This window comes from Papio anubis, chromosome 2 (genome assembly GCF_008728515.1).
Source record: "Papio anubis isolate 15944 chromosome 2, Panubis1.0, whole genome shotgun sequence".
Taxonomy (NCBI): Eukaryota; Metazoa; Chordata; class Mammalia; order Primates; family Cercopithecidae; genus Papio; species Papio anubis.
The window spans coordinates 11,372,786-11,394,982 of NC_044977.1; the positions used below are offsets into that span (position 1 = coordinate 11,372,786).

Genomic DNA, 22,197 nt, shown 5'->3' on the forward strand with positions numbered 1-22,197 from the left:
CCTTTTTTGCTCTTTTTGGTTGCTGCTAAAATTAAAAATTTTATTCTTATTTAGTAATTTTTCAAAAGAATGATCTTTATTATTTTCCCAGAAGAACAATTAGATAAACTCTGCTACTTACATTAAAAAACAAAAAAACAAAAAAACTATCTTTTTAAGAAATAATTGTACACGAGACTAATGTTTGTGAATGTAATAAGCCTAAGATTTGGTGGTTTCACATTAATAATTTTTTCTCAATATTCCCAGGGATTGAACATTTTTAAGTTTTATTTTTGAACATGTAAGTCCTAGTGACTTATTTCGTTTCAGTCAAACATGGACACCACAAAAGAATTTGCACATAAAAGACAGAGAGCTCGTCTGATTTGGCTACGTTTATAAAGTGTTGTGGTGGTAGTTTTCACAATCACTGTCACTATAAATTTGTAATGTTACCCTATCCTTTGCTAAAAAGAAAACAGTTACTTTTGAGCCCTTAAGGAATAAGAAATAAGGGCTTGGTTCTTATAGATTGAGCTTAATAAAAATACTGTGTTTTTTTTTGTTTTTTTTTTTTTGTTTTTTTTTAACCTGCTTTTTCTAACTTTTCTTTAGGCACACAAAAAAATTTAACAATTGTAATCAAACAAGAGGTTGCCATAGAAAGAATAGAAGAGTATCTCTGTTACTGAAAAGGATACAGCCCAAAGCCACATTTTGTTACCAAATGGAAAAGTTATTTATGGGGGAAATTTCAGAGTACCAGAGAAGTAGAATGTGATACGAAAATGTCAATACTAATGATAACACCTGTTAGAAAACATAAAATGATCATCTGTCAGATGATTATGTTGCACACACTGTACTGTGTGCTCTGAGGGGAGTATCTGGTTATTGCAAGAGCTAATGGAAAGGGGCTCAAGATTGTGACCCTATGGAACAGAGAGAGGAAGCTGTCAGCCTATGGGCTTTACGTTGTTTGACTTGCACAGGGATGTATATTTTACTATTTGCATTTGAATGTCTTTAGAAAAAACCTGGTACTCTCTTTTTGGCCAAAATGCATTTCCTACCATCCTAGTTGCCATACTTCTCACCTGATCTCTGTGGGCCTAATTGAAATAGGTACTCTTATTTTAGACACTCCTCTGTTAAAACAGGAGTTTTAACATGTTAAAACAGACCAGGTTTTCCTGGTCTCAAAAGAGACCTGTGATGACTTGTCCCTTTGATGCCATTACTGTGCATGAAAAGGTGTTGGCAACTTCAGAAACAGATCAACCTTCCAATTTCCTCTCTGTAGAAGGTGAGGATTCAAAACCATTCTAAGCTTAGTTGTTTTAGTAGTCAGCTGGATTGGTGTTGCCTTAGAGGAAGCCTGAAGATTGTGAAGCCAGATTTCAGGTTCCCTATTGTTGGAACACCACATTCCCCCAACAATTTGAAAATACACACATCCCCCAACCATCCCCAAACACTGAAAATATTTCTTTGACTGGACAAATCCTTTCCACCTTTAGAGATGGAAAGGTAAATTGTATGAATGAGTTTATCAGCTACCTTTACTAGGTAAAGTTGAATGTACCAAACTAGTAGAAATGACAAACATCTTTCTTCCATTTTAATGGACAACTCTGCTGAATTCCTGAAGACTTAAAGAGCTCACAAATATATAAGAGGGAAAGACTATGGCTAAAGTCAGCCTTTGTCATTTATTCCCCAAAGTATGAACGTACCAGTCTACACAGGGAATTATATGTCATTTGTTTAATTGAGGTTTAGCATTCTAAATGGCATTAACCATTTTCTGTTCTGAAAATTAATCAAAATATATTAAAGTATTATTTTAATGTAGTTAGAAAGTAGTCTCAATACAAATGAGCTTTGTATAATACAAAACAATACAAATGAGTTACTGGTACTTACTGGTTGGGAAGGCCTCAGGAAACTTACAATCATGGTGGAAGGTACCTCTTTGCAGAGCGGCAGGAGAGCGAATGAGAGCCCACCTAAGGGGAAAGCCCCTTATAAGACCATCAGATCTCATGAGAACTAACTATTGTAAGAACAGGATGCGGGAAATCGTCCCCCTAATCTTCACTTGGTCCCTCCCACCACACGTGGGGATTATGGGAACTACAATTCAAGATGAGATTTGGGTAGGACACAGCCAAACCATATCAGTTAGCAAAGAATTGCTATTTCACTGGGCACAGTGGTTCATGCCTGTAATTCCAGCACTTTGGGAGGCTGAGGAGGGAGGATCGCTTAGGTCTAGGAGTTCAAGATCAGGCTGGGCAACATAGGGAGACCCCCGTCTCTACAAAAATTTTGAACATAACCAGGCATGGTAGCGTGGCAACTGTAGTCCCAGCTACTCAGGAGGCTGAGGTGGAGAGGCCAGGAGACTGAGGCTGCAGTGAACAATAATCATGCCACTGTACTCCAGCCTGGGTGACAGAGCGAGATTCCGTCTCAATAATAATACTAATAATAATACTAATAATAATAATTTGCTATTTCAATAGTAAGTATTAAAATAATTTATTTTAGGGAAAAACATAGTTCCCAATACTGGTAGTGTCTAAACTTGAAAAGAATAACCTTATGGATGGATGTTTAATGATACTGATTATGATCTAAAATATATTGATGATGTAAGCATATATACATGCTTATTTTTGTTACATAAAGAGTAAACATTACCAGAGGAATCATATTTAAAATGCAAAACAATCACTAATCTAGATTTATACTGCATGACGTTTTATTTCTATTTGCAAGTTTCAAAGTGCATATATACATTTTTGCATATATACATATACATGTATGTATACATGATCTGGCTTTTAGCAAACTAAAGAATTCCTTCCCCAGTTAATGTGTTTTAAGTAGGCGAAGAAATATTGAGTTATCCAGAGAAGGAACTTGAATGGCTGTGTGGCTGAATAATTTGGAATTTACTCTTAAATAAGAATGTTGTATTTCATATCTTTTGGATGCTAAATGTGTGCTTAAGCATGGATGATTAGGCCACTGAAAGCTGTTTTGTTAGTTAAATGTCTATCTTTGTTAGTAATATATCAAATTTTACCCATCCAATTGATGGTGATTATGTATGAACATACATACATAGTCTATGTAGATTATGACCCATAAAAATGCTGGGTCTTTAATAATATCATAAAAAGAGACTGGACAGTATCATTTATTTTCTAAGCATTCTAATTCAACAATAAAATTTGGTCTAATTATTACCACTTTTGTTATATTAAAATAAGTTAGATAAACATAGCCAGCAGATTTACATTCCAAATGCAAAAAAAAAGTCACTATTCTAAGTTAATATCACATTACAGTTTGCTTCTACTAGCATATTTCAAGGTAATGCATTCTTAAAATTTAAATAAATATGTTCTTTTCGATACAATTCTCAGAATTAAAATTAAAATCTCAATATGTCAAACATTCTTACAAATAGTAAATCAGATTCTAATCAATTATACCAAAAGTGATCATGTCTTGTTATAGAAACCTGGATGATTTTCCAGATTGTGAGATTTCAAAAACATTATAATTTAAAATTAGGTGATGCCGTTCACATTTGTAGCTATTGTTAACATTGCACTCCTTCATTTAACAAATATTGCATGCCTAATATGAGCAAGAACTTTCCCAAGTCCCGGAGAAATCACACCAAACAAGCCAGATCTCTTCCTGTCCCGTTGCAGCTTATAGACTAATGGTTTGAGGCTCAAGGATCCATAAAGCATTCTTTTCTATGGCTACACATCAAAAAGCTAATATTTAGGAAGAATAAAAAGATCAAAAATTAATGTTTCTACAAATCTCTTTTGAAACAGTTCTACTTCAAAGTATCAATTCTGATTGAAGCTTATTCCTTAAAGGTAGTAATAAAACTATAAGACACCTCCGGCTCTAAGTTCAAAACTTTTAGTTCAGACAAACTAGTAGAGTTGGTAGAAAGCAGAACATTGGCTAATTAATTTTCGAATTGGATATTTCTGGCGATGTGCTTTACATATGTGTCATTACTGACTTAAATGTTAAAAAGCTAATACACATCTTTGGAAAAGGAATCTATAAACTCATATGCACACTCATATGTCAGTGTGTGTGTGTGAGAGAGAGAGAGAAAACAGAGAGAGATCGTTTTATTACTGTTAATATATTTGGCTTAAAATGTATAATCTGGCTTCTGAGAATAATTATTTCAAGTAAATAACATCACTATAATTTAAATTGTTGGTTTCTTTTTTAAAAGAAGTGGAACAGCAAAGCTTCTGTAAAAGCTATTGATATAAAAGGATTTTAAGTCAACCAAGTAATTTCTGTTTTTCTTGAGGAAGAGAAAGGAATGAAACAGGAAAAAAACAAAAGGCTATTATGCAGTAGAAAAATCTTATCTGCACTCAAGATGCTCCTTAGAAATAGAAAATAAACTCTGATTCAGACTTGTTTTCACCCGTTTTTCTCGTTGCCTCCGGTTGCAAAACCAAACTCTTACTACTTCTTTCTCCAGATTCAGTTCTTCAGCCATCCGCATGATCTCTTGAGAAGAAGGTTTATTCTGTTCTCCAAAGTGTCGCTCCAGAGCATCTTTAGCAGCGATGCTGGGGTGGGGTGGACATAAGGGGTGAAATTATGTTGTTTTTAGTGAAGTTTGTGGCAGATCAAAATTAAGGTTGAATTTCCTAAATATTAACATGAAGAGGAAACTAAAAACTCTGAACATACTTGCAAGACACTTTACAAGGAAAAACGTATAGTTTGTTAAATGTGTAGATGTTTGGTCTTAGGCAAGGTAGAGTTGCACCAGAGTCACAGAAAGAATTAAGTAAGGGACCCAGGCTTTCTATGTGTATCCCACTTTGTGCCACCAGAGGGCACTGAGTTCATGAAAAGAAAATGAACATTTTCCTAGCCATTTCTAAATATCTCCCCAAAATCATTTAGGGCTGTTTTCAATAAAGAAAATCTCTAGTGAACAACTGACCAACCAAAACAAAACCTGTCTTTTAGTATTTCCTAAGCATGTCTCACAAAAACTACAAAAAGATCAATGAACAATCTTTCTGGGTTGAAATGCAAGAGGTCATGTTGAACTTTAAGAGACCGAAACACTGATTACTAGTGTCATATTTTTAAATACTACAAACACCGTGGATACTACATTGCCAGAGCAATAAGTTATATCTAAAAGGGCAGAAGATATGGCCATTTCTCTTAGAAATGATTGTTTTCTTTCTGTTTGTATTCATAATTTCTGGAGCAAAAGTGTTCTTGAATCAAACAATACATAATTTTCCATCAAATGTTAAAAATTATTAGCTCTCCATTTCTCACAGTTATTACATTTTTTTTATAACCCATCCTGTTTCTTCATTAGACTGTATTTACTTTTATTTTATTTTATTTTATTTTATTTCATTGTTTGAGACAGAGTCTCGCTCTGTTGCCCAGGCTGGAGTGCAGTGGTGCAATCTCGGATCACTGCAACCTCCGCCTCCCGGGTTCAAGCCATTCTCCTGCCTCAGCCTCCTGAGTAGCTGGGATTATAGGCACCCGCCACTATGACCGGCTAAATTTTATATTTTTAGTAGAGACAAGAGTTTCACCATGTTGGCCAGACTGGTCTCGGACTCCTGACCTCAGGCCCACCTTGGCCTCCCAATTCGCCTTACATTTCTATGTTATGTTACACCTGCATTACACTCAAATGCTCATTCCATTTATAAAATATCAGTTTTGTCCTCAGTAACTTTTAATATAAAGAATACCTTATAGTTGTTCTTCGTTTTCTTTTCCTTTCATTTGCTCCCACTTTTTCATTGTACAAAGCTATATTGTGGAAAAGAGAGATAATTACAAATACAAAGTAGACTCTTTATAAAAAACTATCTGATTTGGATTTCAATTTGTTTTCATAAAACAATGCAAAATAAAAATGCCAGACATTTTTGTCTTAAATGTTTGCAGTCTAAGTCATTTTCTATTACAGACCTTAGTGAAAAATATCAACGCAGAAATAAATGTTAACCTCGCAAAGGCACTTTCTACAAATAATATCCTCATTTACTTTTGTTGGAATGCTTGCTGTAACTACTCTCAAACCTCACTGTTTATCCAGCTCTGACATTTGTATGAGTAGATAATTGTATCTCATTAAGTTGCATATCTAGCAATTGCTTATATTATTTACTCGGAAGACTCGTGTGTGCAAATGTTTTGTGTACACTAATATTAGGATACAAATGTGATTCATATATAATTTCTCTAGTATAAAAGAGAGGAAAAAAATGGATGTGTAAAAAAATAAGCATTTTACCCCTTCATGCTAATGCCAACTTACCTTGTAAGCTTTCCTTATATAGGTTATTCTCTCCTCAATAAATTTATTTCCATACTTACATTGCCCTTCCTTTTTTGTTGTTGTTTTTAGTGTGATATAACAAAATGTTTGTTTTTCATCTCAAAGAGAAAAGGAGGAAAAAAAAAATCCCTCAAAATTCCTGCTTTAGCATTAATCCTACTGATTGAAGCCATTATTTTTAGGTTAAAACATAGCACTGCCTTCAGAGACACAGTTTAGTACCTCCTACTTGCTCAGCTTCCTCCAGCCATTTAGATAATATTGCTTTCAGTTTGCATGCATTTTTAAAGCTGAGCTGCAGATTTTCAAATCGGCAGATTGTTGTTTGACTGAATTCAGAGCCATGCACAGCTGCCAGGGCCTCCCCAACATTTGTTTGGGTGTATCCTGTGAAGGGACAATAAAGACCATCAGCTCCAACTTTCCAAAAAATGTTAATTTTGGTTCATTGTCACACAAATCTTTGTATCTTTGTCAACTATTACATACTGTTTTTTAACTATATAGTCTTGGCAAATCAGAATTATTTAGTAAGATTCATTATACTTTCAAGTACTTGTCCAATACTTCAAAACATATTTCTTCTAGTTAATAAATTACTTTTATCTACTCACCAAAATAATTCAGATAGAAACATCTGCCATTCATAATATTTAGCCAGTGTTTAGGTGTATCCTAAACACTTTATAAGGCACTTGAAAATTACAGCTCTTTTTATCATTATTGTTAAATATCAAATAATATATGCTCAAAAATCTTTAATATATTAACTATAATGCATAAAATATATGGTTATATATCATAAAATTTTTTATTTCAACTCTAAAAGATTCAATGATATTGTTGAAGGGTACTAAATAAAACGAAGAATTATTCTGCTTTCCCTAAAACCGTGTTTATTAAGAGGTTATGATTACACATTTCACATATACCTCTGAGCCCGTTTTATAGTTTTTGGTATTGCCTCTGTCTTCAGACTAATGATCCTTATTGTTTGTCCGAAACATTTTTAGAGTACAGCTGAAATAATCAACATATAATTTGAAACATTCACAGTAATATAAATAGCAAACTGAAAATGAATTTCACAAAGATTCCTACTACTGTGTTTATTACATGTGATAGCTACATATTATTTCAGGACCTAAGGCTATATACCTATATGTATAAAATGGTTGCATATGATGCCCATCAATAAATATTCTTATTAAATTACCTATGGTTCATTCTGCAAGTGCAGAGTTTTGAACTGTTATTTCAATCCATTAAAAAATATACACAACTTTATGCAATTTAACCAAAGTTAATTGTTATAGTTGTTTTATTTTAAAAACACTTCAATAGAAAATGAGCAAAGACTCTGAACAGACAGTTCACAGAAAAAGAAACTTAAATGATTGTCAAGCACATTAAATAATACACTTTACAATCATAATAAAATAAATTTTAAATGAAATAGCAGTGAAATGTCACTTTGACCTGTCTGATGTGCAAAGATCTAAAAGATTAACAGCATATTTTTTCCTTCAACCACCATTTATTTATTTTGTGTTCTAGTTACACTCTTCTAGATGCTGGAGATACCATTAAGCAGAAAATAAAAAGAAATAGATTTTAAAAACTCATGCCGTTTTGGAGTCTATATAGCCTGAGCATGTTGAAAAAGATTCTCACGGTGACAGTAAAATTTGGTACAGCTTCTCTAGAGACCAGTTTGACAACATCTATCAAAATTACCAGTACACATACTTTTGATCAAGCAATTGTGCTTCTAACATTTTTCCTGCACATTTATTTATATGGGTGCAAAATAACATTTATAGGGTTAATCATCGTGGCCTTGTTTCTAACAGTCAAAGATCAGAAACCACCCGAATTTCATCAGGAGAGGACTGGTCAAATAAATTGCAGTATATTCATAAAGTGAAACTTGACAGCTCCACAAAGGAAAAAGAGCTCTAGAAAAATTACTACTGAAAACTTCAAATCATACTTAAGTTGGGCACAATACATATATTTGCATATCTATCCATGAGCTATCATTGGAAAGATACACAAAGAACTAACAACAATGATAAACAGAAAAAACAAGCAGAAGGATACATGTCACTTATACTCTTTTGTACTTTTGAATCACATAAAAGTATGGCCTCACACATTTCACTACATATTAATATATCAGTATGTATGGTTCAAATAAAATATAGATAAAAATGGGCACTTCGAAACTAAAGTTGAGGTGGGTAAGTTTTGAAAGAGTATTATTAATTTAAAAATTATGTATTTAGGCTCTTAAGAAATTATCAATAAACAAAGGTTTTTGGAGGATTTCCATAACAATTAACTACGTCCACAGTAGAGATGAAGAATGACAATCTTCTTATACATTTGAGTAACATATAAGAGATTTAACAGCAATAAAGATTTGCAAACCAAGCTCTTTTTCCTGTTGCCCTTAACAAGCACATACCTAACTTAATTCTTCTCACTTTAAATTCGTTGGCAAACTTTTCGAGTTCTCTGATTTCTGGAGAATCCATGTCTATTGGCTCTTCCACCAATTTACTTTTCCGCCTGAGTTCCTGCTTGAAATCAGCAGCCGTGGGGTCCTCTGCCAGGAGAGGCTGGTGTATAGGAGGAAATCCATGACTCAAAGTGTGGTCAGGAAATTTATAAAGACAAGGGGTTAAACTACCTGTGAGCAAACAAAGAAATAAAATGAAAAAGACCAATTGTAATTCTTCCTTATTTCTATATAAGAAAGGATTTTGCCTGATTTAGCCCATTATTCTGCTCTAGCCTGTCTCAGTACTTAAAAGGTTACCTTACATGTAGTCTTCTGAAGAAGAAGTCAAAGTAGCTTAGTAGAATTGAGATTATTTATCTTCTACCTTCTCCAGAGCAGCAACACCAAAGATAGGGTTAAAGGAAAGAAGCAGGGGACTGCGAATAACTAAAATAGAAACAAACAACTTCTCTCGGAAGTGTACGTTTTCTGTCATGTTTTTCTCTTAAATGACACCTATTCCTGGGAATCTGAGGTTGAACTCTAACCAGAATCTATGCATGGAACTCTGTTTTCTTAATTCATTGAACAAATAATGGGTGATGTTTGTTGTAATCATGGCACTAAATGCTTCAGCTCAGTGCTATGCTGAGAAGTTTTCTTGTGATTGGGAAATTGATTTCACAATATAAAAATGCCCCCCTATTTAATCAGTAAAAACTTGATTTTATTAGGAAAAATCACATCTTTTTTAATTAAATGAAGGCAGGCAGAAAAAGAATGATAAGAATATAAAATATATTAATATGGCTAAATAGGCTTGAGGAATGATTAAACATTAACAAAAGGTAACCTCGAAAGTTCTATTAAAAAGTCACTAACAAGATTTCTTGAAAAATATACAATAGAATGGAATAATTTCTTGATTATTATTTAAGGAAAAGCAAAAATAAGTAGCAAGAAAGTTTGCAACTTTATATATGATAAGTAATTACCCATAAATGATAAAGCATTGACTCTATTGAGTGGATACGTTAAATCACAAAAAATGTAAAAAGGTCTGAAATTATTACACAATTGCTTCCAGACTTCCTTCTTCATTGGAAGAGTCTATCTCAGTTGGGAAGTATAGGTGAGAGAGTCGTATATAAGCCAAATTCCAACACATTTTGTTTCTTGTTTTCTTTATCAATGCATTACAGTTTTTATAGACAAAGATTTTACTTTAATTTATATTAAATGACATGTCTAGTGTGCCTTCTGTATCCATGGGTTCTGCATTCATGGATTGATGCAACAATGGATTAAATACATTTAAAAAATAAAGTAAAAAATAACAACACAAGAATAAAAATGATACAAATAACCCAGTATAGTATAACAATTATTTACATAGCATTTGCATTGATTTAGATATTATAAGTAATCTAGAGACGATTTAAAGTAGAGAATGTGCCTAGATTATTTGCAAATACTACACCATTTTATACCAGGGACTTGAGCATCCAAAGATTTCAGTATCCTTGGGGGTCCTGGAACCAACGTGCCACATACATAGAAGGATGATTGTGTAAGCAAGGCATTTTTATACAAAAATATTGAGTAATTAATCCTTTTCTTATAAGTATAAATATTTTAAAATAAATTACTATGGAATACATGCAATAATGATTCTTAGAAACTTACTGAAAAAATGCATCCAGAGTTCATGCCACCTATAATTACTCTACACATACATTCTCAAGTCAAAGACATGAGTAATAGTGTATTTTCCAGAATACATAAATCTTACATTAATATATCAATATGTAATGAGCAAAGAATACTGCAACTCAGCAAATTGTTGGTTTATATTATTTATATAAAAATATGTAATTATAAAGTGCACCCCATCTAAAAGGGCATATTATTTTTCTAAAACAAAGTAAACATATAAATGAGAGGTTAAACAAATCAGCATAAAATAAATTTGTCTGCTTTAAAGCTGGGAAAAAGATGTGAAAGAAACAATTTTTGTCTTTAAAAAATTCCTGCTACTTTTACAAACTAAAATTATCCAGGTTTACTTTTGTAAAAGCCAGTCAACTATCCAGTGTATGCTTTATTGTGTGGCATCTTGATCAGACCAGAGAACATTCTTAAAAACAATTTGACCAACTTTCCTTTTATTATATAGCTTTTCTTCAAAATGTTTATTGCTGTGGGGTTCATTTTTAGCTTTTTATTAATTTTAGTTTTCTGCTAAATTAAAAGAAGGACTAATAGATGTAAAAAGAAAACTGATGACATTTATGTTAGCATCTATTTAATCTGATATTTATCTGAAGAGTTGTTTTGTGCTTATACTTTCAGAATTGATTTGCACATATATTTATAAAACTTTCACTTCTTTTATTATTAAGGTCCATCAGGTATCACTTAATACATTTAATGATAAAATACCCTGAGAAAGAGTACAAAGAAAAGCCAGGCTACTGTTAGATTTTGTACATTTAACATATTTTAAGACACTTTAGATGACTCATTTAACCTATGTCAAATTATGTTTATTTTATATAAACAATTTGTGTGTTTTTTACATATGCATACTATAAGGTCTGAATTTGTTATCAAATTTTATTATTATTTTCAATTTCTCTTGCTGATCATAATCATGTACTGCTACAAATCTTCTATGCAACACTTTGTGTTGCGTTAATTTCACATTTGTCATCATATTTGTCTTTATACAAAAAAAAAAATGAGTCAGGAAAGATATATATTTTTCCCCATAATTTACAATGTAGAAAATTTAAGTAGAAAGAAATTAAACAACTTGCCTTCAGTGCCCAACGAATTAACTTTGCAGTTTAAACCAGAACTAAAGTCTAATAAGCATTGCAGCAAGCCACATCAAAATAATTGCCTGGTTCATTTTCCAGGCAGTTTATACTCACTAAATTAAATAACTTCCCTTTAAAAGGTTTTCTCTGCATTTAAACACCTTTGGCTATTTTAAACAAATGCTTTTAGACAAAATATATTACAATAAAATGTATATAAAGTGTGTCATCCCTATTTCCATAAAATTATTTATTTATTTATTTATTTTTGCTTATTTATTCTTTATTTTTAGAGACGAGGTCTTACTCTGTCTCCTAGATTGGAGTGCAGTGGTAAAATCATAGCTCACTGCAGTCTCAAATTCCTGCCCCAAGCCGTCCTGCCACTTCAGCATCCTAAGTAGTATCTACAGGCATGCGCCACCATGCTCATCTAATTTTTTAAATTTTTTGCAAAGATGGGATCTCACTGTGTTGCCCAGGCTGGTCTCAAACTCCTGGCTTCAAGCAATGCTCCCACCAAAGCTTCCTAAAGTGCTAGGATTATAGGTATAAGCCACAGAACCGAGCCACAAAAATTGAAAGGTAGTTTACACATTGTAAGTACTCTGGTGAAGTGGACACACAGAAGACAAATTTGAATGGAATCCATGGAAAGTACACAGAAAATAGCATTCTCCAAGGTTTGGCATCCAGAACAAGAAGCAAAATGTGATGTGTGATACAATTTTTCTTTTTTTCCTTTTGCTTTTGGTTTCTTTTCTTTCTTTTTTCTTTTTTTTTTGGAGACAGCGTCTTGCTCTTGTTCCCCGGGCTGGAGTGCAGTGGTGCCATCTCAGCTCACTGCAACCTCTGCCTCCTAGCTTCAAGCAATTCTCCTGCCTCAGCCTCCTGAGTAGCTTGGACTACAGGCGCCTGCCACCACGCCTGGCTAATTTTTGTATTTATTTATTTATTTTTTTATGTATAATTTTATTTATAATTTTTTGTTTAGAGACAGGGTTTCACCATTTTGGCCAGGCTGGTCTCAAACCCCTAACCTCAGATGATCCACCTGCTTCGGCCTCCCAAAGTGCTGGGATTACAGTTATGAGCCACTGCACCCGGCCCACTTTTATTTTTCATTATATGAAAATATCTACAATTATCTGCAAGGTCACAGATTTCCTGGAACTCACTTCACACAGAATTTCATCATAACCATTTAAAGAACAGCCAAATGAACTTCTGTTTCTAGCATCTGAGCCTGCATTTGGGGGAGTGTGGAGAGTGATTGGGATGAGTATGTTTCAAATCTTTTTAAAACCTAGATTACTGAAAAAGGTGGAAATAAGATGAAAGATGTGGTGAGTCATGTGCAACAGAGGTCTCATCAACATTTTCTGAAACATGGGTAAAGAAAAATTATCTTGAGGCCTGGACAGCACACACACACATAGCTTGGAAGTGTTTGCACACTGTAGTTCCAAATACATTTTCACATTGAAGATTAATTCACCAGAGCCTTTCTAAATTGCTGTGTATGCATTTCTGTGTGACAGAGGAGGGAGAAGAACAGAGGTAAATCTTTTAAAGCAGGCAATGGGGGTCAGAGATAGGACTTGCCTTACTAGGCGCTGACTCAATGTACCATAGCATGGGACAAATTGATCTTTGCAGCATGTGGTTAGCTTACAACATCATCTCAGGTTACTGGCTTGATGCCTTAAAAAAACAAACAGGGGAAGCAGAGGGACACAGTAACATACACCACCCTGCTGTGCTTGTAACACGCACAGGAACATGTATCTGAATATTTGCATATATTCCCCTGTGCTCCTTAGGCATAAAAATTCAAAGGAAATTATATACTTCCACTGTGATCTTTTCACTAGTGTGCACTGGTAAATTCTATCCATGTACAACAGGGGCCCATTGGCTGTTTGGTTTAATTTGAAACGCCTATTTCTTTACATACAGCCTGTGACTGCTTTCCTGCTACAATGACAGAGTTGAATAGTTGCAACAAAGACTAGAAAGGTTGAGATATTTACTGTCTGGTTTTTTACAGAAAAGGGTTGCCAACCCCTAGTCCGGAAGTGAAAATACATCATGTTACTGCTACCAAAAGACCTTTCATGATGCGGAAGTGAAAGATCTTCAGAATTACTTGTTTCCTTAGAGTTATTACAACCAGAACAATTTAGGGCCAAATAAAGCAAAGAACTAAGGAAAATAAGTAAATTAAGAGAAAAAAAAATTCAAATTTCAAAAAATGAAAAGATGGGTTCCCAAATAGACTATACCCCCTGTCATTTGTCAGGCTGATTTCCATTTTCTTTTGCGTTAGCCCATGCAGCGAGAATATTTTCAGCCATAACAATCTTTTCTTTTAATATCCATTTCTCATCAATAAGAATTGGATGCTCATCACCTTGTTTAAGTCCCAAACTCTTGGGACTTAAACCTTGTTTAAGAGTTTGGGACTTAAACGAGGTTTTCGTTTTGTTTTGTTTTCCCCTTGAAATTAATTTTTAAAGCAAGGACTTTCACACCACTTCTTGGTTTGACCACTACATCATGTAAAGAGGGTGGGTTTAACATTCATTACAGTGAGGTTGATTTGCTGTTTCCACAGGACAGCGGAAAGGGTGAACCCTCATTGAGCTTGTTTCCTGAATTGTACTCTGCTTCAGATACTGGAGAACAGAAACTATCTCTCAGAAACCCAAAAGTCAGGGTTTTGAGAACTTTTTTCTGATATTTTGTTTTGTTTTGTGTTTATCTAGGAGAGACTTTGAACAGCATTTGTAATTCTCGATTTTTTATTATTTGTACTGTAAGGTGTTGAATTTGAATTCTCTAAGTTCTCAGGAGTGAAAGGACAGAAGGAATGTAGCTGCAAGAGTATCTGAAGAGAAGGTCAAAAGAGAACTCATTTTGAGCTGACACAAATTTGCTACTACTCAATCCCAATAGAGTTGTAGTACCCACCACAACTTAGATATGAAGAGACTGAAACTCAGAGGTGCTAAGTCATTTGAACAATGTTAGTAATTAGTTAATGGTATGGATAACTCATTACTCTCAATTAGTCATTCTCTTTATTTTTCCTGCACCTGGACTATTAGGTACGGTGAATTCATCTGATCATTAAAATTCTACCTACCAACCTGACAAAATATTAGTTACAGCTCTTCTTTTCCTGTGAGTTATTAATTTAATGAAATGCTCAAACTAAATGTAAGCATCAGAGTATGGGTAATGACATAACCATATGAAAATAATTTCATATCTTTTAGAAATATAGTTCTTTCTGTAGTTTCACTTTTATATAGAGTATGTGACACCATGTCATTGTTGTTGTTAAGACACTTCTGTGGATTGTATGGAAGCGGCTGATTTGATTAATGCCTTAAGACTTCTCAGAAAATTCAAACGACATAATCAAGTTTCTATTGTGTACTTTATATATTTCTCTCTTATTTACCTTTTTTCTCTTATTTCTGAATTGCTGTATTTTGTAACTCAATTTATGCAGGTTTACTGTGGATAAAGGCAAGAGAGTTCAGATTCTCCTAGATTTAATCTCTCATGAGGCAAATGCTAATACTGAATGATGTCCCCGTATAGACATTCTGACATTTAAAGCATATCACATTTTAACAAAATTTTTGAGAGAGATTTAACAGTCCCTCTCAAAAATATTCAAATATCTTTTTGCTTGTGATGGTGAGTTTTTCTTTCACTCGTAAAATATATTTAATTTTAGACCACAGTGATAGCTCCAGACCTTGGTGTAAGACTCGTGCTGTTGATGTCACTAAGCCAGGGTTTTGAATCATTTTGAAAGGCTCTTCCGGGGGCCTTTTCATTTTAATTGTAATGAGGAAGCGGTTCATGGAAGAGGGTTTGCTGAGTTCCTGCTGGAGGAAACTTGTATCAGAAAGACATGAGCTGCCAACACTCTCCATGTGAACATTGGCATATTGGCTCCAGTCCTGGGAGCAGGAAGGGTGTTAGAATTCTGAGGCCAGCAGCAAACTCCCGAGGCCAGGGGTGGCCCTCTCTGATTTGGCGGGGTGGGAGGTGGTAGCAAAACTATCTGACGGTATTTGGGCAAGAGATTATTGGCTGCTGGTCTGTGACTGGTTTTAATCTCGGTGCCAACCTCAATCAACTGGCAGGGACTGCCTCTGTGCTGGGTTAAGAGAGAAACTGACGATGTACCTTGGTTCCCGGGAGTTCCTGTAAATGAACTGTGAGGTCTTTCCTCCAGGAAATAACAGCATGTGTTTGTCATTTCCTGTCTCCTAATCCAAATGTTGTAAAGGCCACAGAAAGCATTCCACCCGCACCTCTAGTAGCTAAACACATTTGTTTTACTATTTTATAATGAAAGTAGTTCATCATTGAGGAGGGCTCTTCTCATTAACTATGAATACTATTTAAGCATGTTGATCATAAATAATCCATTTCCAGAGAGGAAGAAAAAATATGGCTTTATTTCTTAATTATTAAAAAAAGATATCAGAATTTACAGGTCATCATTAAGAACCCCGATCTTCATTTAACCATAAATGTTAGGATACTGGTTTATTAAGGAGAAACTAATATTTTCCTGGATTATTATTTTAAAGTTTTAATGTTTTATTTAGTCTTAAGTAGACAAATTTTGAGACATCAAAGGTTAAACAATTTAATTAAAATTAAACTATTTGCTCCATTTTACTTGAAAAATTATAGGAATAAATCAATATTTGCCTGCTTGTTTTTTTTTTTTTTTTTTTTACTGCTTATCTGGATGATAACAAAACACAAGTCAGTTAGAAAAGATTTCCCTAATAGATGATTCCTTTATCCAAAGTGTCTCCCTCATTATCACACACATACACATGCACACACACATTTTCTCACACAGCTTTAGTTTATCATCAACAAGAGTTCTTTTCAAAGAATTTCTTTAAAAATAAACCAACAAATGAAAATCCTGTGCATAATAAAACTGCACTTTTTAAAAATGATTAAAATCTTATGTAGCCATGCCATGAAATTAAGCAAGAATTTTTGATGAATAGATCTCATAAGCCAGATCTGCCTATTCCTCAAAAACTGTGCTTCGATGCCTTTCTAGAAGGATCAATAAACAGGTAGCTATACTTGATACAGTCATACTTTACTTATTTATAGGAGAAAAGTATGTAACTTCAATGATTTCAATCTAAGACTCATTCAGAAGCAATTCAGAAAGGGCTGCTAAAGCCTGAAACAGCTATCACTAAAGCCCCTGCCAATCACTCTTAGCTTCAATCAATGTCTTATTTACCTTTATGGACCAAATGTCCAGAAGGAATATAATGATGAGGGGAGGTGTTCTGTACACCTGTGCTGTCTGATATGGGAGTCACTAGCCACATGTGGTTATCGAGCACTTGAAATATAGCAAGTGCAACTGAGAAACTGAATTTGAAATCTTATTTTATTTTACTTAGTTTACATTTAAGTTTAAATAGCCACATGAGGCTAGTAGCTACTACATTTTTAGTGAAGGTAAGCCTGCCAATAGCCTCAAGTTACAATTAACAGTCTTTGAATAAAAACCATACAAAGCAAACTCAAGAAGCACAGCAGTTCAGGGACATGTGAGTAGGGAAATTAGGTATAACCCCTATGGTCTCTGCGGGTGTCACAGGAAACAAGAAGTGGTGATTTTTAACGGTAATTTTCAAAGTTAAGAAATTGAATTTCATGCCACACTCTGATCACAATTATTTCAGGCCCAGAAAATCCATCTAATTGTCCCCAAATACAATAACATGTAAAAGACAACTTTTCTTACCTGCCATCACTCCATAGGTTGATGGCTGGTTTCCATAATGACAGGAAGGAACAGAATAATGAAGTCCCGTTGCTGTGTTTCCCAACGTTGTCACCAAGAAATGCGTGCACAAACATTTAGGAGTTTGGATCAAAGACAAAATAGATGGGACTGGTAAGAAAATGTATAAGGATTCAAGACACATTCATTTTATTTCAAAAATACACATTTATGTGGTTCTTAAAGTTATATACCAATATTTTTTCTCATTTTGGGTAAGTTCTGTGATGAATAGGTTAAAACTAGGGGGGATCACAGTTTGTCTCATGTAATGAGATAATAAATCATCAAAACGAACTTCATTAATTATCCTGTGCTCTGTGCTGTAGTGATGAGTGCCTCATGAAGGGGTGACTGAGCAATTTGGACCTTGTTTTTTGGGAGTTGTAGAATTCTTGTAGGTTCTGTTCAATGCAAACATTGCAACTTGCCGACTAGAAGAATAGTCCTTTAAAATTATTGTGTTGCATGATATTATAAAGCAGTCTGTATGAATGAATACAGAAACTATCTCTTGAACAGTGTATTTTTGCTTATTTGTCTGATGAATTTGCTTCATCCAGGTGGAAATGGCAGAGCAACTAACATTTTATTAGATACAATCATAAAAATCTCACCAATTCAGAGTGCTATTAAAAACCCGTAACAATATATGATCTATTTATTTTGATGTTGAAACCATGAGGTTGTAAGTTGTCTGCATATACACAATTGATACAACCATTCCAATGATAAAGCTGGTCAAAAAATAAGTTCATTCATTGGGTGACTTAACATCCATAAAGCCATAAAGCCATATATAAACGTAACTATTCATAAATGGTTGTATGCTTCAGGAAATCAATGTGTATTTTGAAAGTAAATTGGAATTATTAGACTTTTATTAAGTTTTAAACACAAATCATCAAGTTGAAAGGGAGTGCAAAATATTGACAATAAAACCACTGGTCAGTATTTCCTTATATATTTTATTTTCTCAATTTTTTCCTTCATATTTTGAATATATTGGTTAGTTTTCATAAACATAACTATCTTCTTTAATAAATGAGATGTTATAAAGTACAGTTAGAATCCTTTGAGAACACCGATATACAATCTAGTGATTAAAGACAGACTTCTCTTCATAAAGTAAAATATATTACTTTAAAATAAAGAAAAATGTTTAATTTTTAAAAATCTGTATGGATTTTTATTTTATAACTTATAAGTCAAAAGAACTAAAGTCATTTTGCAATATAATGATTACATATAAAAGTCTTACTGTGCATTCCAAAATTAAACAAATTATCATTAAGCACATTTATACTCAAGTGTTCCCATTTAAGTCAGTGTTTCTATAATAGTTCCTTAGAAAATTAGATGTATATGATTAAAACTTCATTAAAATATTATAAATCAATGCTATTATCATTTAAAACATTTGTAGGTCACTTTTATTAATTATAATTTTTTTTTAATTTTAAGGCTTAAATAATGTTTGTGTTTCAGATTTTAGGAAGTTAACTACAGGATAGGTGAATTTACTAAATAAATTGTTACTTATTTTTAAGTAAATAAATGGCATTTTGAGCATAAAATTAGATTTTACTAGATTATTACCTCAATTCTGAATTTTATTTTCATGCTGGCCAAATTATCTTCAAACACAGAAATAATGTATTATTCTCATTATCCTCAACCTACAGGATGACCTACTATTTAAAATATATGATTAGCTATGTGTTAATTGCTTAAATTTATTCATAGCATATATTTTTGATAAAAAATCTTTATTATCTTTTCCAAAAATTATGCTGGAGGATACTTCCTATATTACCCTTTACATTAAATTATAGAAATCTTTGGTGGATTTCCGTAATTTAATTTAAAAGGTAATATTGAAAAATTTCTACATTAAATGATTTTACCAAAGTCTAAATATCTGGCCTCTAGATTCTTTAAAATCCAGAAGATTGGTGCCAAACTTACACATATATTTAGAAAGTGCTTAATAATAATAAAAGATAGAGCTTAAATCCTTCAAATCAGAATATAAATGTATCAACTCTAATTTTGATTTCTAAATGTATATAATTTCATTCCTAAATATGAGGCAGGTTGCATTTAAAACAAATGGAATGTAAATATTATATTGCTATTCAATGGAAGAAATTTACTCAATTCAAGTCTTTGTCCATTTGTAAATCAACTTTAATACACTTTTTTACTGCATAAAGAATGAACACATTGGCAAAACATACGTATTTGGCTGATTGTGTTGACCCTTTGAATTCTTAAGTTTCATTTTTGTTTTAAAAAGTTATGTGACATAAATGTTAAAACATGGTTATAAGTGAAGTAAGTCTCTTCAGAACGCAATCTTGAGAAAATTTACCTTAGTTAATGGGCTTTAAATGCCATGTTATTCGTGGCTATAATTTCTTATCTTATGCTAAAAATATGTTAAATAAAACTCCATTATTTTATTCTATGAAATCCATTGTTGTTGATATTTGGATTTTTCTGTCATGTTTAATATAAGGTTTATAGCTGTTTTTAGATTGTAGTAAATGTAATTTAACAACCAAATAAATCTTTAAGATAAAGAAGTAGCACCTTTTAAACATTGCGTTATTTTATAATATTCATCTCATTTGCTCCTTATTCTATAAATATTTCCATTAAATGGCTTTTAGATTTAAAATGTCCAAGTTCACTCTTTCCTTATGTAGAAAACAGATTTTCTTCCTTATAACAAAGCCAACAATGATTTAAATGACTATACTTACTAATATTTCTTTAAAAAATCTTTGGCATGTTGACTTTTTAGATATGCTTAATACTTACTTCACTTAAGACAAATTAAATTGGAGGGGTAAAATGAAAGAAGCAAAAAGATTTTTAACTACCAAGATTCAAAGCATTCATTCTGAAATCTTTAGGCCCCGCCAGCTGTAAACTGTCATAGGACTCAGTACCTGTAGACATCACATTGGTGGCATGGTTGGAGACTGGTAGACACTCGGCAGCACTGTGATGCATTATCAGAGGCAGGGTTGCAGAGGCGTCAGAATTCAGGGGTATAAAGGTATCAGCCGAAGTAAAAGCTTGGCAACTCATTCCCACAAGAGAGTAGAAAAATAAGGAGAACCGCTGCTCCCCAAATCAGAGTTTTATTATATTACTGTCTCAAAGGGCCGATTCAATTCTCACTACCTGCATATATACATCAGGAAGGCTCTGAGGCACCAGGAGGGTGCGCGCTAGTATTTATATTGCAAGGAAATCCCTTTATACATGTTAATAGTCTTTTCCCAGGAGTATTGCTTTATCAATCCGAACCGTCTTCCTTTTTTACCCAAACATAATCCGTGGCAGAAAAGGAAGCTGATTCTGGGGTATAGATGGAGGGGAAGGGAGAAATCTGAAACCTTATTTGACAACTTCAGTAGTTCAGACCTTTTAGAGAGGAATCAACAACTTTGAAAACGTGTCCCTCAAAAAAAAAATGTCACTGTAAACTGAAAAATAGTAGGTGTCTTTTTGCTACTAACACGATTGCGAATGTATAAATATGAGATGTTTTTAAACAACTTCTCATTAAATCTGTGATATAACATGAAACAAAGTGCACACTATTATACATAACTTTAAGAAACTGAATATTTAAGATTATATTGAGAGAAGCGTATAAGACTAAATATGAGAAAACATGTTGTCAATTACTGATTCATACTCAACAATGCACAGCTTTTACAATGAGATCACTTGGACTCGGGAAGGGGAACATCACACACCGGGGCCTATTATGGGGAGGGGGAGGGGGGAGGGATTGCACTGGGAGTTATACCTGATGTAAATGACGAGTTGATGGGTGCTAACGAGTTGATGGGTGCAGCACACCAACATGGCACAAGTATACATATGTAACAAACCTGCACGTTGTGCACATGTACTCTAGAACTTAAAGTATAAAAACAAACAAACAAACAAAAAACGATGACAACCAATATATGTTTTACTATATTAGAATTGGAAAATGGAAAAAAATTGGATAAAATACAGTAATGATAGGTTATTGCAAAAGTGATTACATTAATGGCAAGAACCGCAATCACTATTACACCAAAGTTAAATACAAATAAGATATGGGTAATTGTATCTTTACCTCGATTTCAATTTACTCATCAAGAACCCAACATTTAGTAAGCTGTAACTAGATGCTGACAGTATTCTAGGTATTTATACAGTTATGTCATGCAAATCTCACAACATCTATGTGAGTTATGTACCTTGCCATTCTCACTAAGCTAGACTCTGCCAGAGGCTGAGATCTCGGTGGTTCCTCCACAAAGCCTGAGATAACCATGGTAGTTGCTAACTAGATGCAAACTTCTCACACAAAATATATTGACTTTATATGAGAATAAAAAAAAATACGCTACAGCCAACTATTTCAAAGATAAATATCAGCATCAAAATTTTACAAATTATGAGTATATAATGAGTAAATAAAGTACTATTTATGTATTGTATGTTAAGGTAATATAGCAAATAGAAGTAATTGAACAGGAATAGATATTATTGATGTGAGTAGACACTAATTTTGTACTATGGAATATTTTAAGATAATTTGGAATTGGTTGCTTTGTGTCAA

General features: G+C 33.3%; 1 protein-coding gene across 3 annotated transcripts; it reads right to left on the bottom strand.

The window, feature by feature from the left end:
- Nucleotides 1-2,727: 2,727 nt before the first annotated feature.
- POU1F1 (POU class 1 homeobox 1) lies at nucleotides 2,728-20,803 on the bottom strand. Of its 3 annotated transcripts, none has more exons than XM_003893807.5 (6): nucleotides 20,519-20,795; nucleotides 17,523-17,672; nucleotides 8,847-9,071; nucleotides 6,599-6,763; nucleotides 5,784-5,844; nucleotides 2,728-4,616 (listed from the first exon to the last, which is right to left on the bottom strand). In XM_003893807.5, the coding sequence occupies exons 1-6, from the start codon at nucleotides 20,658-20,660 to the stop codon at nucleotides 4,406-4,408; spliced, it is 954 nt and encodes a 317-aa protein (XP_003893856.1). In that variant the 5' UTR covers nucleotides 20,661-20,795; the 3' UTR covers nucleotides 2,728-4,405. The 3 variants fall into 3 exon arrangements, with proteins under 3 accessions (XP_003893856.1, XP_003893855.1, XP_009196624.1); XM_003893806.5 differs by having other exon boundaries at nucleotides 17,523-17,594; nucleotides 20,519-20,794; XM_009198360.4 differs by lacking the exon at nucleotides 6,599-6,763 and having other exon boundaries at nucleotides 20,519-20,803.
- Between the last annotated feature and the right edge of the window lie 1,394 nt (nucleotides 20,804-22,197).

What these genes read in the sequence shown, in the direction of transcription:
- POU1F1 (XM_003893807.5), bottom strand. Translation starts at nt 20,660, where the DNA reads ATGAGTTGCCAAGCTTTTACTTCGGCTGATACCTTTATACCCCTGAAT. An exon ending in CACCAATGTGATGTCTACAG is followed by an intron (nt 17,673 to 20,518) that starts GTACTGAGTCCT and finishes TTTTCTTACCAG; the next exon opens with TCCCATCTATTTTGTCTTTG. An exon ending in AAACGAAGAACAACTATAAG is followed by an intron (nt 4,617 to 5,783) that starts GTATTCTTTATA and finishes ACCCCACCCCAG; the next exon opens with CATCGCTGCTAAAGATGCTC.